Source organism: Pan troglodytes, chromosome 7 (assembly GCF_028858775.2).
Source record: "Pan troglodytes isolate AG18354 chromosome 7, NHGRI_mPanTro3-v2.0_pri, whole genome shotgun sequence".
Classification (NCBI taxonomy): domain Eukaryota; kingdom Metazoa; phylum Chordata; class Mammalia; order Primates; family Hominidae; genus Pan; species Pan troglodytes.
In genome coordinates, this window is record NC_072405.2 from 115,633,946 (window position 1) to 115,650,274 (window position 16,329).

General features: G+C 34.1%; 1 protein-coding gene across 5 annotated transcripts in view; it reads left to right on the forward strand.

Moving 5' to 3' along the window:
• Positions 1–16,329, forward strand: part of ZFPM2 (zinc finger protein, FOG family member 2) — a 483,598-nt gene that overhangs the window by 90,895 nt on the left and 376,374 nt on the right. For 4 of the 5 annotated variants that reach the window (XM_001158075.7, XM_063817340.1, XM_063817339.1 and 1 more), the window contains exon 2: positions 7,711–7,869. The exons of the other annotated variant lie outside the window; for it this stretch is intronic. In XM_001158075.7, coding sequence (XP_001158075.4) covers positions 7,711–7,869 — 159 coding nt within the window. The remainder of the gene's footprint in view (positions 1–7,710; positions 7,870–16,329) is intronic. 5 annotated transcript variants of the gene reach the window in all.

Genomic DNA, 16,329 nt, shown 5'->3' on the forward strand with positions numbered 1-16,329 from the left:
CAGTGCTTGTCACAGTGCCTACCATGTTTAGCATCCTCAGTAAATATTATTTAAGTGGATAATGAATAAGTTAATGAATAAATAAATACATAAAACTCTCATAAAGAAAAGAGAATAAGCTAATATATAATGCCTTTCATCGTTTGTACTTATTTTCTGTTAGGAGCTTTTTATTATTGAAATATATCTCAATCATATAAAAATATATCATTTCAGTAATGAATATACTTTTGTATTTTTTTATTGATAGGGTTACCATCTTCAATAGACTGAGATAACTTTATAGGACTCTGGACTGAGACCTGATTACAAAATATTTGAATTTCAATGCCATCTCTGTCACTAACTTCCTGGGTCAATGCACAAGGCATGTACTAATGAACTGAATTTTCTCAATGCCTGAGTTACTTCCTGAGAGTAAATTAGTCATTAGAGATTCTAGTTCAAATTTGCCTGTATTTCTTCCCCTGACTTTATTTTTCCTGTGATATCAGTGTTTAATCTACTGTGTAAGATTAGTTGCTGCTTGCGAGGCTTGCACATGTTCTAAGAAAAATTGTTTTCTTGTTAGCATCATTCAGTTAATTTGAAGGTTCTCAAAGCAAGGCATTTCAGGGGGAATAATATTTACATAATTTAAATTGTTTTCAAGTTTATATACAAAAACTGTTAATACCACCATCTATAAAAATGGCCAAAGACTTTGTAGCAAAGAATATTACTCCATTTTTATAAGATTAAAGAGTACATTTTTTTCTCCCTAAAGAAACAATTTGAATAAGACCTGACCCCTTCCCCTTCATTTTTCAATGGTGTGTGGTCAAATTGAATTCTCCATTAAAAATTCTCTAATATCTTTTTTTGCATTAACATTTCAAAACTCAATTTAAATATTCACAGATCTCGTTTTTAATAAACTTAACGAAATTCAGGTAATTTCCTTCAACTTTCTTGATTGAAGGACAGCAGTTGGTACAGATATAAAAAAGAGGTACAGCTATGAGCAAAAGCCCAAAATCAATTATATATAAGAAATAACATAACACATGGAAAGAAATTAATCAAAAAGAAGAATTTCTACCATATGATTCTCTGGTCTGCTACCTGCAGGCAACAAATGTAAATGAAAAAAATCAACATTCTTCTGGCAGATAAGAGAAAAATTAATAAAAATGTTTCCTTCCTACTAGATCCCCTGATGCCACTATTGTTAAAAGTGAGTGACTGCAGGAAGAACTTGCTCGTTTAAAATAGTATTTTTTATTAGACTACAGAAATAAGATTTTATTCTTGCTGTTAAGCTCAATTACATTAGTTAGTATGGGTTTGCACTGTCCAAAGAGTGTCCCTCTTCTCTGCCCCTTCTCATTAAATGGCTCTGTGGGATATGCATGAGACAAATGTAATAGGAACCGAGTGAGAAGCATTTTGAGGTGTGCCTACAGGGTAATGATTCATAAGAAAGTCTGTGTGTAGCAGCTGAGAACTCTGAGAGAGGAACTACTAAGAGCCACAAGATATGCCCCAGATAAAATTAGTAAAAACGTATTAGTAATTTCAAGCTAGAAACGTTCCTACTGCATAATTAAGAGAGGAGGGGAACATTTTCCTGGGATTTAGCTTTTTAATTTAGAGTCGGGTTATTTTTTTCCCCAATACTAATTGAAGAAACAGGATATATACGTACAGAACATATCATACTAAAATTTTCCTATTAGAAGAGCTTTATATTTTGTATTTTGTGAATGTTATCCTGAAATTAACAGAAATACAAGCCAAGAATACAGATTGTTAGGCAAGGAGTCATCCAATTTTAGTGTCAGTCCACTCCTTCCTTTTCATCACATAGAATATGTAACAAGTTTAAAATGAAAAGTTATATTTTAACTCCTTTTACCTATCAACTAAAATAGAGTATACCTATGTAGAGTTTTGATATATTTGTGTATTTATATATTAATCATGAAGCAGAATTTGTTTATCCCTTTTTTATATTTATATTTTGAAAGGTAGCATCATTTGACAAATGTGGCTCGATTATGATGTCACAATTCAAACATTTTATATATATATATATATACACGCATGCACATATACATATATCTTGTGTTTAAATATATATGTATGTTTCTTCAATTGTATGATTTGGAGGTTCCTTTTGTTTTATATACATTGGAGATCTTTCTTTGCCTGCCCATTCCTTTGTGTGAGTTGGACCTTTTGAAAAAGAGTTTAAAAGAGCATAAAACAGGAGCTGGCAACTTGGGAGAACACCACCATTTTCATTTTCATTGATTAAGATCTCGAGAAATGTATCCCATTGACATAGATTCTTTGTTCTGTGCACAAGTAAAATGACATAAAGTTTGTGATGAAAATTTTAATTTTTAATATTAATAATGCTATCTGATATTAAAATGATCCAAAATGGAATACATTGGGAAGCTCTGGAATAAAAAGGTTTGGAAATATTTGTGTGTTTTCGGGGCAAACTCACCTAGTGGAATTTCTATGCACACTGTGATGGATTATTGTAATTATTGGGAATGATAATATTTTAATGTGACTTTCATCCCACCTGTCAGTTGCAATCAAGGCTGCCCAGTATTCTGAAACAATCTCATTTTGCTAGGTGGCTAGTCTTGTGCAGCTTCTAGAATGCTTAGAATATTAATGCATGAAGAGGAGATTGAATGCTTTCTGTAGTTCCATAATGACAGAGTGTCTTGTTTTAATCAAAAGGCATGCAATGTCAAGCTAAAGTAATGTATAATACATTAATGCCAATAACTGTTTAAGAGAAAAGATCCCTTTTGGGGGATATTATATCAGAACCATAGAAGTTGGCATTTCTTTCCCCTATTAATACATGATAATGTATATTAATTTTTGTAGAACTTAATTTCATCTTAGATGCTTCTTATTCTGAAGTGCTTTGAATTTACCTGAACAAAGACAATCTGACATTTAGGTGAGGATTGTTGTTCCATTTATAGTAGGCTACCAAAGTAGAAAGTTATTATTGAGACAATGTCTGTTGAAAGACATATGTATTTGACTTAATATTTACTATGTTGTTCTTTATCATTTCTTGCATTTTCTCATTGTTTTGCTTATTTTGCATCATTTTCATCCTTATTCCTCAGAATGCCTATATGTTTTCTCATCCCCCCCTTTTTTTTTTCTGAAATTTTCTTTGTCACCTTCTAGCTCTTACTCCAGTGGCTATGGATGCATTTCAGGGATTTCTTTAACCCCCTGAAATTGTAGCAATAATTTTCTTATAAATTCATTTATCTGGGGGACTAAGTGCTCCATTAACTGCTTCTTAACCATGCAAATCCACTTTTTAAAATTTCATTTTATTCAGCTATTACATTACCAGTGTATAGGGTTAGACTATTTAATCTTTAATGCCCCATTTGTCATTTACAAACTGCAGATCATTGAAACAACCACCAAATGAAAAATCATCCGATATACCCACCTTAGGCCCAGATTGCACAGTGCAGCTGTTGGTACTGACTACATGAAAAGCTTCACTGTACATTGGGCTGTCCATCAGCATCGTCAGGTGTGGTGAATCTACACTTCCCTTCTTATCTTCCACTTTCTCTCCAGAGTGCAAAGGTAGCTGTGGCCAATTCAAATGGTCCTGAGTACACAATTGCCTCTCTTCTCTGAAAATGGAAGTACTCAGTACTACTTTGCACTCACCAGAATTTCCCAGTTATTCTCATTGTTCAACCAGTATAGAATATGAGAAGATGTTTACTCATTTATTCTGAGAGACAATGAACAGTGTTATGGGACTAACATATAGCACCACTGTGCTCATAGCTTGAGGATGTAAAACTAATCACTAGCATTTTTAAATGAGGCAAATATTCATATTTATAAACATTGAGACTATTAATTCTGGTGAGTGTGTTTGAATATCTATAAATCAGAAGCAATTGAAGAGCTGAAATTCAGATTTCCTCACACTTGCCTGCCAAGTGGCCTCAATCAGAAGTAATTTTCTCCATGAGGGCACATGGAGCTCGGTCGTGAGCCTTTTCTGAGTAGATATTATTATTTGTGTCAAATTATGTGTGGTGATTTTTCTGAAGTGGACTTCTGTGCCCACTAATCCATACACAGGAGTTTCCTTCATTCCCTCCTTCATTGGTGCTATTAATTGTACTTGTGCTTCAAGTGTCTCTTACCCTTTTAAAATGTTAGTTTATGGCCACCGATTATCTGTAAGGTTTTCCCTGTTAAAGAAACATGCAATGTAGAGAGTAGAGTGAGATCTGATCTTAAACCATAAATATTATGCATTTTAAAAGAAACCTTTTTCCCAAAGCCTGATTTGATGGCATAGCTAAAGAAATGGTTAGTTATTTCACATTTTAAAGTACAGTAATTATATAAAGCTGACACTTGCTTTGGAAGAAATACAAGTTGGTCATCAAATGACCTTCCTATGGCCTGTTTTAAATATTGGCAATGAGATCTCATGTTCAAAAAATTTTGAACAAATGAGCTTAGTATTGTTCACCTTTTATTTGAATTTTGATAATTCATTTTTAAACATATAGGTGCTTCTTTTTAATTCCATGCTTGGAATTGCAAAGGAATAGCCAATATGTAAAATAAAACAACCCTGGAATAGATAATATTAAGATCTTATCAAAAACCTTGATAAATAAAAGATTATGTATATATAAATATACATATGTATTTGTATATATATAAAATTGCCATAACATGACTTTGACATTTAAGAATAAAAAAATGCTTTGTGTGTACATTTTTCTTTCACATTTTCCCATGAGCATTTCAATATAATTTTTAATACAATGATTAAATTTAAATTGATATCATACTATTGAAGCCAATTTGTTGTCATTGAATATTTAAAACAATTATTCATTACGTATTATTCTTAGTAAATCCTCTTCTAAAAAAGTACCTATGTCTAGAATTTCATTTTGTAAAAGGAAAGCATATATATTACTGTTAGTTAAACATTGTATAATATGTATACATTCTTTTTATTATATACAGGCTTTTATAATTGAAGAACATCCAGAAAAAAAGACTTATTTTTATATTTTTCATATTTTATATATGAAAATATCTGTTGGAGCTTTACTTTTCATTAGTAAAACTCAGAGTATATATTCCAAAAGAAGTATATATTTCAAAAGAAGTATATATTGTAATTTCTGTTATAACTGCTATTAAAAGCTACTTTACATGTTGATTTAGTGTGGGTATAAATTATGTAAATAAAAATAATAGTAATTATTTTATTTTTGATAAGTCTATAAGACTATCTTTCTGACTTTGGGGAGGTGTCTAATATTTTGGTTGACTTTCAGTAATTTGCGAAGAGCAGCAAGAGAGTTTTCCATTTTTAAAGACTAGATCATAAGCATCTATGAATAAATAATTATGTTAATATGAATTGACCATTTTCTAAGTTACCTATGTTTTATAGTTTTGTTTCTGAAGCAATGCATTTATAACTACCAAAGAGTGGTTTGCATAGTAGTATATTAATTAAAAGTATTTTTAAAATCTCTTGACTCATGCCTGTAGTCCCAGCTTCTCCAGAGGCTGAGGTGGGAGGATCACTTAAGCCCAGGAATTTGAAACTGCAGCAAGCTGTGATTGCACCTCTGCATGCCAGCATGGGTAGCTGAGCCAGACCATTTCTCAAAAAATAATAATAATCTTAAATTTTCACATTGACGTTTTCACTTATCAGTTGGAAACCTTATTCTAGTTAACTAACCTCGTGAACTTCATTTTTCAAATCTACAAAATGAAAATAGTCATAATTCTCATACTTACTTCACTGGATTATTTTAAAGATCATGTAAGAAAGTGCTTTGAATAGTATTTCATTTTGTATACATACCACAGTACATCCATGTAACACAACTGCACTTGTGCCCCTTAAATTATACAAATAAAAAAATAGAAAGTGCTTTGAAACTCTTACATGAAACAAATGATATAGCTCATGTCTTCTTTTGATCAAATTTGTTGTTATAATTACATTTTTTGAAAAAAAAATAAGGGAAATATTATATTATAGTTCTCATTAGACTTAGCATTAATAATTTAACTTGTCTTTTGAAATTATTAAATAAATGATTTAAGGATTGTAATATTTTACATTCTTACTGTTTTATATATTCTTTGCTTGTCTTGCTCTTTGACATAATTATTCTAAAAGGTGAAAGATTATACATTTTAAACTTGAAACAGTTAATAAGATAAAATCTAATATGAGATGCATGACTTTTGAATGTGGTTGGTGCAAAAACAAAATCCATGGTTCTTTTAACCTTCTACCTTGAGCATATGGAATGTATAATAAAACACGATATGACCAGAGTTGGAATTAGGGCATCCTTTTCTTCTTAACATTTGCTCTTTTGAAAAAGGAAAGGTAAAACACATTTTTTTTAAAGGACAAAGAGACTCTGTAAGAAATTTTTAGTTGGATGTCCCTTCATTTAAACCTATCCAATTATTCTGTCTATGCCAAGGTGTCATATGAATTTAGTCCTTTTACAACTTGCTTTTTGGGGAAACACTAGATACGATACTTATTCTTATTTATCTACATATATATATAAATTGTAGTATATGCACTATTTTAAATTGTTTATAAGATTGCTCCTTAGGCTCTGGAAATTTCCTAGGACATTTCTAAAAAGTGAGAGTGAGAGGCTGCCTGAGCTTTGAGTATTTAGCCTGTCTGATGGGACTGCTGCCATGAGTGACAATTAGTACAAATTACCATAATTGTGTTCTTTGGATAAAATGCCACATCACTTCTTTAGGAGCAAATGCAGTTTCTACTTATTAAAATGAGTTGGTTACTTTGATTCTTTAGAGGCAGTCAGAAATTCACAATCAGCCCAGTGGTATTCCCATGTAGTCCACTTCAGATCGGTCTGAACAACTCCAGCCCTCCCTTTCCTTTCAATAAAATAGGTCCATTAATGTAGCGCACCTCACTCTCATTCTCTCCAAGGGAGTTGTATTTTTATTACTGAAAAAGTATCACATAAATACAAATTACATTTTTTCATTAGAAAACCACTTTTCATTTCAGAAAAAATTCAATTAATTATGAATAGGGTTATGCTTTCATCAGGGAGAGAAATATGTAATTTTTCTTCAAGCCTCAAACACATATAATGAAATCTTTTCTCAGAATCCACTCTTAAGATGGATTTTTAAAAGTATAGACTTTATTAAAATCTCAGTTCAATTAAAATGCATTCAATTACTTTAAATCTTTATTAAAATCTCAGGTAAAATTGTACAACAGTGTAAAAGAGACTTGTACTCTTTACCAGGCAGTTAATTCTAACAAATGAACATAAAGTGCACAGTTTTGCTCTTAAAGAGCGAATCAAAAAAATAAGTTTGGGGCTTGAGGTTGGGGGTGGGGACGCAATGGAGATGCAGGTTGCTTTCTATGTTATAACTTCTGACACTGGTTTCCTTGGATCTTTCATCATAGGTCATTGTTTCTTGTATATACGGATGTGGCATTATCTTTTGTGAGTCCCCTTGGTGGTACTACTTAGAGTATATTATTTTTCTCACCACTGTAACAAAAAAAGGCTCTATTTAAGGATTTTATTTCACTGTCTTCCTTGGATATTTTTGGTACAGTGTCCCTGATTCTTTTTCAAGGGCCGCTTGAAGATGCCATTGAAGATGAGGAAGAAGAATGTCCATCAGAGGAAACAGACATCATCTCCAAAGGAGACTTTCCACTGGAGGAAAGCTTTTCCACAGAATTTGGGCCTGAAAATCTGAGCTGCGAAGAAGTGGAATACTTTTGTAACAAAGGTAATTGTTGATGGTTGGATGTAATATGTGAGTCCACTTAAATGATTTTGTAATGTTTTAAAAAAATGCATAATAGTCCTCAGAGTGCTGACACATAATTCAGCCGTCTGAAAATAAGTGCAGATTTTTTTAAACATAAAATTTTATTTCGAGGGACATGAGTAACTCCACTGTAATAACCAGTAATTTTTTATATTGAAACAAATATTTTCATGTTGATTGGCCAATTAACTATGCATATTCTTCATGTTATTGGCCAATTAACTGTGATATATTTAATGTTGATCATTTATTCATTCATTCTTTCAACAAGAATTTATTGAATGTTAATTGTTTGCAAGGCACTAAATTAGGCATTAAATATTAGCACTGAATGAGTCAGAGAGTTCTCAACTAAGGTTCCATCTCATTCCTTTTGAAAACCGAATGCTTTAGGTGTTTAATGTTGACTTTCAACGGTGAGGATGGTGCTGTGGGGATATTGTCAAATAAAAAAAATATACATTCTTTCTCCATTCTAGATACTTTTTTGACACATTAACAATATAATCCAAGAAGCACTTGAGACATATCACAGCTTATTTCCAGCCATGACTTGGAGCCAGATGGCCTTGCCAGTGACTGTGTTCTCATGGAGCATATATACTCATTTGTTTACTTTTTTCATAAGTCAGTTTAAGGTTTCTCATGATTCTTATATATTTATTTTTATCAGATTGTTTTGCAAGTCTTTTATCTCCTGCACCAATGTACCGTTTTCACAAATGCTTGGATCACTTTCTTGGTTTAGAACAGCTGCTTTTGCAGAGGGCTTGACTGGAAGTGTATGTTTCTGTATGTCTGTCTGTGTTTGTGTATGCACCATTTTTATTCAGACATGTTTGTTTTTTACGCAGATAAATATAATAAAGTGGACTTTTGTGTGTGTGTATGTTTGAATTTGTTAATCAGACTTCATAGTCTCAAATCAAGAGTGCCAATGTAGCTTCTCAAAAAAATGTCAATTCACATATCTTGGTGGCCATGTATATATTTAATCATTAAAAGTTCCAGTATCATTTTCTCTTGTTGATGGTGTCAACAAAAAAATGTCAGAAACAAAAGATGTCAGTCAGCTCCCATCCCTGTGGTCAGTAGAACCCCTGGCTCTAAAACTTTGGAAACAGAATGGCACCGGGACACACTGAAATTCAAAAAACCTCCTTAACCATGTAGACCTCAAGATAATTTGTAGCATGGTCCTTGTCTCCTACATCAGAGATTTTTAATTGAAAATGAGAAAAGTATGAACAGAATAGCCTTTTTTCCTAGTGTTGACTCAGATTTCAAGCCAAATTAATATTTTCCTTAGTTGCTAGAACCATTAAATTGATGATATGTAGCCATGGCAATAAATCTAAGCTGTCTGGAGATGGATAATTTTTAAATTTATGTTTGAAGGCATCTCAATTTTTTTTCTTATTAGGAAATACATCCTTTTGTGCATTGTAGAAGACCTACCTTATGTTGTGATGTTGCAATAAAGAGAGGAATTGAGAGTTAGAAAGTGAATAAAAGAGTTAACGTATGGATTTATACCTTTTGTCAATTTAATTCATCCAGGAAGGCAGTATGATAGGTATTACTCTGTATGAATTGCAAATTTTGGGACGATCTCTGGTTAAGGGCTATATTTAATGAAAGAGTAAGGGTTCTTTACTCTTACTCTTTCATTAAACTTTTCATTAAACTTTCAAAGAAAGTTTTAAGGTAGTAATTTCCTGGGAGAAAATAGATTTATGGCAAATGCTTACATGAGGATGTAACTATGGTCTTAGGACAGTCACTCCAGCTATACTAATCAGAGTCCTAACTCATGAAAAATAATGACAGACTTTTAGGAATTAAGGAAAAACATTAAATTACAATTGTTCTGAACAAGATTCAGTAGATATTATTATTAATTTTTTTATAAACAGTTGGAAAAATGTTTAATGTCAGATGTACACAAAATAATATTTAGTATATGATATAGAGACAGTATTAAATAATATATAACATATATGTATTATAATTCTGTAATGTTTAGTTTGAAAGTAGAAGGTCATAATGGGTGGGAATAACAATTCCTGTTTTCACATGATATTTTTCAGGATAAATAGTAATATTACTATTGATAGGAAAAGAATTTCATTATTTTACTCTTGCAGAATGTGTGACCAGGGAATTCCCACTGAAGTCAGTTGGAACTGGTACAAAAGAAAGACAACTCTTTGATAGATTTTTCATCCCTTGAGGTCATGCAAGGAGTGCTATCCATTCTTCACTTAAGTTGATGAGCCACAGTGGAAAGAGAATATTTTCTCTCTGGAAAATTAGAAACTAATCTTTCTGTTGAAATTCTCAATTTTTCTCAGTGATGCATAATTATGTTTTATTGCCAGTTGTGAGGAAGAGGACAGATTAGCAATTAAAAGAGTAGAAGTTGCCAGGCCGGTGACTCACGCCTGTAATCCTAGCACTTTGGGAGGCTGAGGCGGGTGGATCACCTGAGGTCAGGAGACCAGCCTGGCCAACACGGCGAAACCCTGTCTCTTCTAAAAGTACAAAAATTAGCCGGGTGTGGTGGTGGGTGCCTATAATCCCAGTTACTCGGGAGGCTGAGACAGGAGAATTGCTTGAACCCAGAAGGCAGAAGTTGCAGTGAGTTGAGATCGCACCACCGCACTCCAGCCTGTGCGACGGGTGCGAGACTCCATCTCAAAAAAAAAAAAAAAAAAAAAGGTAGAAGTATTTAAATGGTTAACAATGCCAGTGTCATTACTGGAAAAGCAAATAAGACATGTTCCTCTGAAGAAAAATATTTTTAGGCCGGGCGCAATGGCTGACGCCTGTAATCCAAGCACTTTGGGAGGCTAAGGCAGGCGGATCACCTGAGGTCAGGAGTTTGAGACCATCCTGGCCAATGTGGCGAAACCCCATCTCTACTAAAATACAAAAATTAACTGGGTGTGGTGGTGGGTGCCTGTAGTCCCAGCTACTCGGGAGGCTGAGGCAGACAGAATTGCTTGAACCCGGGAGGTGGTGGAGGTTACAGACAGCCGAGATTGAGCCACTGCATGCCCGCCTGGGCGACAGAGCAAGACTCCGTCTCAAAAAGAAAATAATAATAATAATAATATCTTGGGTTCATTAATGAAACTTTTTTTTTGCACATAGTTTAAATCATTTATGACAATTTAAAAATTGTTGATATTTACTGGAAAATGAATTGGATTATTTGGAAGTTTCTTGGTCTAAAGGCTACCCATGACCAAAATTTACCCGTTACCTAGTTAATTATATGGGTCCCAAGCATAAAAATTTTGTAAATTGAATGTTTTTTTCTTGTTAAACAAAGGATATCTTAAAAGTTCAGATCAAAAAATGTGGCTAGAAGGTCTAAGTTCTCCAAACAAGAAATTTTGACACATTATCAGGGGAGCATACTGAGGATAAACATAGAGTTACTACATATTTTTAGTCATATTTTAGCAACTGCATTTTATATAAAACCAATCATATGTTATCATAACTTTTTTAAAGAAAAACTCTACATTTCTGAAGACATAGCTTATTATAAAGTTTCTACTTCCTTTTGAAATTGAGCATTTCTATTATACAGGATATTTTCAGTGATGAACTAAAATTATAGTTCTTCAATGGCTCTTATTATTGTAACATTTTTGTCAGTTCCACACTGATATTATCTATGTTCTTGTTGAAGGGCAAGTTTTTCTACAAGTCTCAAAGTTGCATTTACTAATATTAGTAAAGTTTCTAGTTATTATAAACAATGTGATTAAATAAGACCCAAATCACTCTTATAATGTAAGATTCCACAGAAATGTCTGAGATTGTTGGTCAGAATTTTATGTTAGCATTAATGTATAAAATTCTTAATTATATAAGTCCATCTCAGAGATACCCTTGTTGTAGTTGCATGCTTAAAATTTGAACCTGGCAATTCTATTGGCATTTCCTATGTCTCTTTTTATTTTGGATTAATTGCACATTTCATGTTCCTATTTTTCATTTCTTTGAAATGAAATGAACTATGTTGATAAAAAGATGCTACTTGAAATTTACTTTGATACCTTTAGATTTTAAACATTTTAACAAAATATAAAGCAATACTTTCAATTTACATTGTCATCTTTTGTTTATGAGTTTAGAGTACGTGGCATCTTGCCTTACAGTATCTCTGGGAGGAAGGAAACAAGCAAAATTATTTCCTTGAATTTATAGATGATGAAGACATCAAGACTCAGTCCATAAGTGCTACATATTTCCTGTGGTACTGAAATTTTCGTTTCAGTTATTTTGTCTGCCTTTCTTCTGGTTTATGTGCCAGACATGGAAGTACATCAGTGTATTTGTAGAACTAAGCAAACCAATATGAACAGAAATATAGGTGGTCTGGAAAGCAACCTCGGGAGTTTGTAGTTATGTCACTACTGGCAGGTGGGAATGCCTATATATGAGCAATTCTTGGATAAACTCAAAGACAGTGAGTTTCAGAGTGGGATTGGCATGGAGCAGTTCTAATTAATAATTGTAAAGTGAAATAAACATGTTTTGGGATAAATTCCAGGAGAATGTCACAAAATGTGTGAACAGGAAGAATCAGATCAATGTCACTGGTTGCTAGTAGAATGTAATGCTATATAAAAAAGATAACTCAGGTGAGGGGTGTGAGGGATAAAAGACTACACACTGGGAACAGTGTACACTGCTCAAGTGATGGGTGCACCAAAATCTCAGAAATCACCACTGAAGAATTTATTCATGAAACCAAACACCACCTGTTCCCCCAAAACGTATTGAATTACAAAAAACAAAGATAACTCCAAAGAAACTACATGTAAGTCAACTTTGAATTATCTACAATGATTATCTAGAAAAGTTAAAAAGGGTCCTTACAAATTGTTTGCTGATGTTATGCTTTTAAAATAAAGGCCAGAAGGGAAAATGATGCTATCAAAGTTGCTTTGGGAAGACGGAAAATCTTTATGCCTCTTCCTTGCATCTAGATATGAAGAATGGTCAGAGACATTCTTGGGTATAATAATGCCCTAGAGAAATGAACTAAAATTAGACCTCTTCAGTCTGGAAATATTAGGTTTAAAAAGAGGGGTCATGATGGAAATACATAAAATAAGAAAGATATATGGTGTAACAATGGAAATTCTCACTACATTCAAAAAGAGTCCACATAGTGTGCAGAAAGCAAAGGTTATTTTAAAGATTCTTTAACATAAAAAATGTAAAACATATTAAAGAAAATAGAATAAAAACCTGGGTTATTCAGACTTGGATTTAATGTTAGCCCCATAAGTAATTAATACCAATTGAAAGCAAACATAATCAGATACTTAATAGGACTGGCAGAAACTTTCACTTCTGTTCACTAGGTCAAATTCAATACAACTCAACCCATATATTAAGCATCTGCTTTTTGCCAGACCTTCTTCTCAGAACTGGGATACAGCCTTAGACAAAAGTCAATCCCCACTCTCAGGAGGAGAGAGAGAGAGGCAATAAACAATTGAATCACATTTTATAAAGTTCGGTGAGATAGAGGATCATGAGGAAAAATAAAGCAGGCAAAGTTGGTTGAGTGAAATAGTGTGCACACACATGCTATTTCATAAAGAGTGATGGGGAAGGTGAACTTTGATTGGAGACTTGAGAGAAAGGAATGAGCTTCCAGTACTGAGTCGAGTCTGCAGTACCTATGAGGTTAGTGTTATAGGAAGCCAGAAGAGGACAGCAGAGAGCTGGGGAGCAGAAGAGGCACTGTCGTACCTGTAGAACCTGCTGCTCTTGGAATCTGTTGGATTCCCACTACTATGGAAGCCTTCAGGAACAGAATTGTGGAAAGAAACTATAGTGTGTGAGCCACAGAAGAGAGTTGCGGTAAGACATGGCCACGACATAGTTTGTATACGCCTGGAGGAGAAAGGCCTGCAGAAAGGAAAGGTTAAGCAGGAAACTTGAAACAGGTAAAATGGGGAAGCTGTCAGGGGATACAGATAACTCCAATCAGAATTATCCCTGTAGCCAAGGGCTTGATGAGACTCCATCTGTAGCTCATTAATGTGGTTTCCAGAACAGCAGTTTGGGGGTGTTTGAGGATGATATGAGTCACTTTGTTCCCTTCCATAATAGCAGAGTTGGGTTTGTGTTTTCTATGTCTTTCCACATTCTTGAATTAGAAAGATCAAGAGGCAGAGAAGTAGAACCAGTTTCATCATCGTACTCAACTTCTTCTGCCGATAGGCTTCCAGGCTCATTGAAATGTTTCCCCCCTCCTCCCATCCTCCTTTCTTTCTGTTGGTTCCTGTAGTTTTGTGGCTTTGTTTAAAGATTAAGAAATAACAGAGGAAAAGCCATATTCCTCCTTGTTACCTGTAACAAATCTAAGTTGAGGTTATTGGCATTAATCCCTCCCTGCCCCTGGTCCCTGAATGTTAAGGTAAAGCAACAAAAGTTTTGTCTAGAGTCTTAATAATGAAAAGAATGCTTTTTTAACTGTATCTTTATGCAGTTTTGGCTGTGGGAGTAGTAACCGTTGTTTTTCATTTGATCCCATGTCAAACATCATAGTATTTTGTTTCCTGTTTTCTTATGTTCAGTTTATTATTACTTTTAGTTCAGAAAGTCTATTTTGCTATATTTTATAAATCCTTTCAATGAACATGCCTTCTTTCCTCCTTGGTTATGCCTTTAATGACATGTGTTTGCCTCCTCTGATGCTTGAGTAACTGGAATCAGAAACTGCATAAGACAGCTCTACCATAATCACTTTGAGTTCAATAAGGAAGGGGACCTTTACAGGCAACTTTTTTCCTTTTTTCTTAACGGGATTAAGAAGCTCAGCTCTTTAAATTCTTGCATATAACACTGACATTTCCAGGGTGTGTTTGGACCAGGGAGTTCAAAGAGAAGGAATAAAAAAGAAAAGCCAATATGACTTTGTTTTTTACCTTGCTGGAGGAACTGTTTGTGCAAATCGCCTGTAAGCTTATTGACCTGAATCTTTGACTCCTTGTTTTCTCTGGATTTGGCTGGAGTGGAGACACTGATGGAGCACTGATAGGGCTGATTGAACAGCCCCCAGCTTTGCTTGGCAGGAACCTCCCTTCCCTTCTCCGCCACCTCCCGCTCCCTCCACATGACATTATTGTTCCTTGGCAGAGCCTCTGTTTTCCTGGATTCAGTACTTCTTCTTTTTCTTGAAATTTATTTTAAAATCATTAGTTTTTCTTAGGTAAATCATATAGCCATGCAAAATTTTTAGAATGTAAAATTACAGGCTAGCGTCCTATAGGCCGGGGCGGTGGCTCACACCTGTAATCCTAGCACTTTGGGAGGCTGAGGCTAGCAGATCAAGAGGTCAGGAGTTCGAGACCAGCCTGGTCAACATGGTGAAATCCCATCTCTAAAAATACAAAAATTAGCCAGGTGCAGTGGTACACGCCTATAGTCCCAGCTACTCTGGAGGCTGAGGCAGGAGAATTGCTTGAACACGGGAAGAGGGGGTTGCCATGAGCCGAGATCATGCCACTGCACTCCAGCCTGGGCGACAGAGTGAGACTCCACCTGAAAACAAAAAAATAGTGTCCTATAAGTGCTTTTATCTCATGAGGTTGAAAAAATATATACCTTATGACCTTGTGGCATCACTCTTTTATAGCCATCTTAAAAGTCCCAAAACATAGTTTTTGTTTGGAATGAGATTGATTTTTTTAAAAAACCACAATTGTTGGGAAAATGGGAGAGCATGCGAAGGAACTCTGTTCTTATGAGAGTAAACATATTCTTGGTTTTGATGGAATCGGAAGGTATACAAATTTGCTTCATGACTCAGTGTTCTATGTAAGGGTCAGATAAAGCTTTGTCTACTTACCTCATCTCTCATGTCAGATATATCATCATAACAGTTGCAACCAAATTAAAGTGATTAATTTTATACAACGTTTGAAATGACCCATGGTCATTTATATGAGTAACATGATAATATGTACTACTGTTTAGCATATGACAAACTAAATTCATTGTTCTTTCTGTGAGCTGGCCAACAGATCTCAACTGTGCAGTCTGCTAAAGATATTTTTGAGGCATGTTAAGCTTGATAAAAAGCTCTTAATCTTCTCACATAAATGTAGATTTTCTTATTAATATGTAAAATTTTTCACAATGTTTTCATTATCATTTGAGAAGCAACAGGCAATATTAAAGTGTTTGCCCACCCATTACCTGATGGGATATCTTTATCTCTGGTAGGCCTAAACATAGACTGTGTAATGGGAAATGTAGAAAGCTGTGGTGCGATGAATTTAATTATAGTAATAAACTCAGCCACTTTTTGTTGTCCTTAAAAGGTCAAGTAAAAATAACTGAATATGTTGCACCAATAAAGTAAATACTGATAAAGGA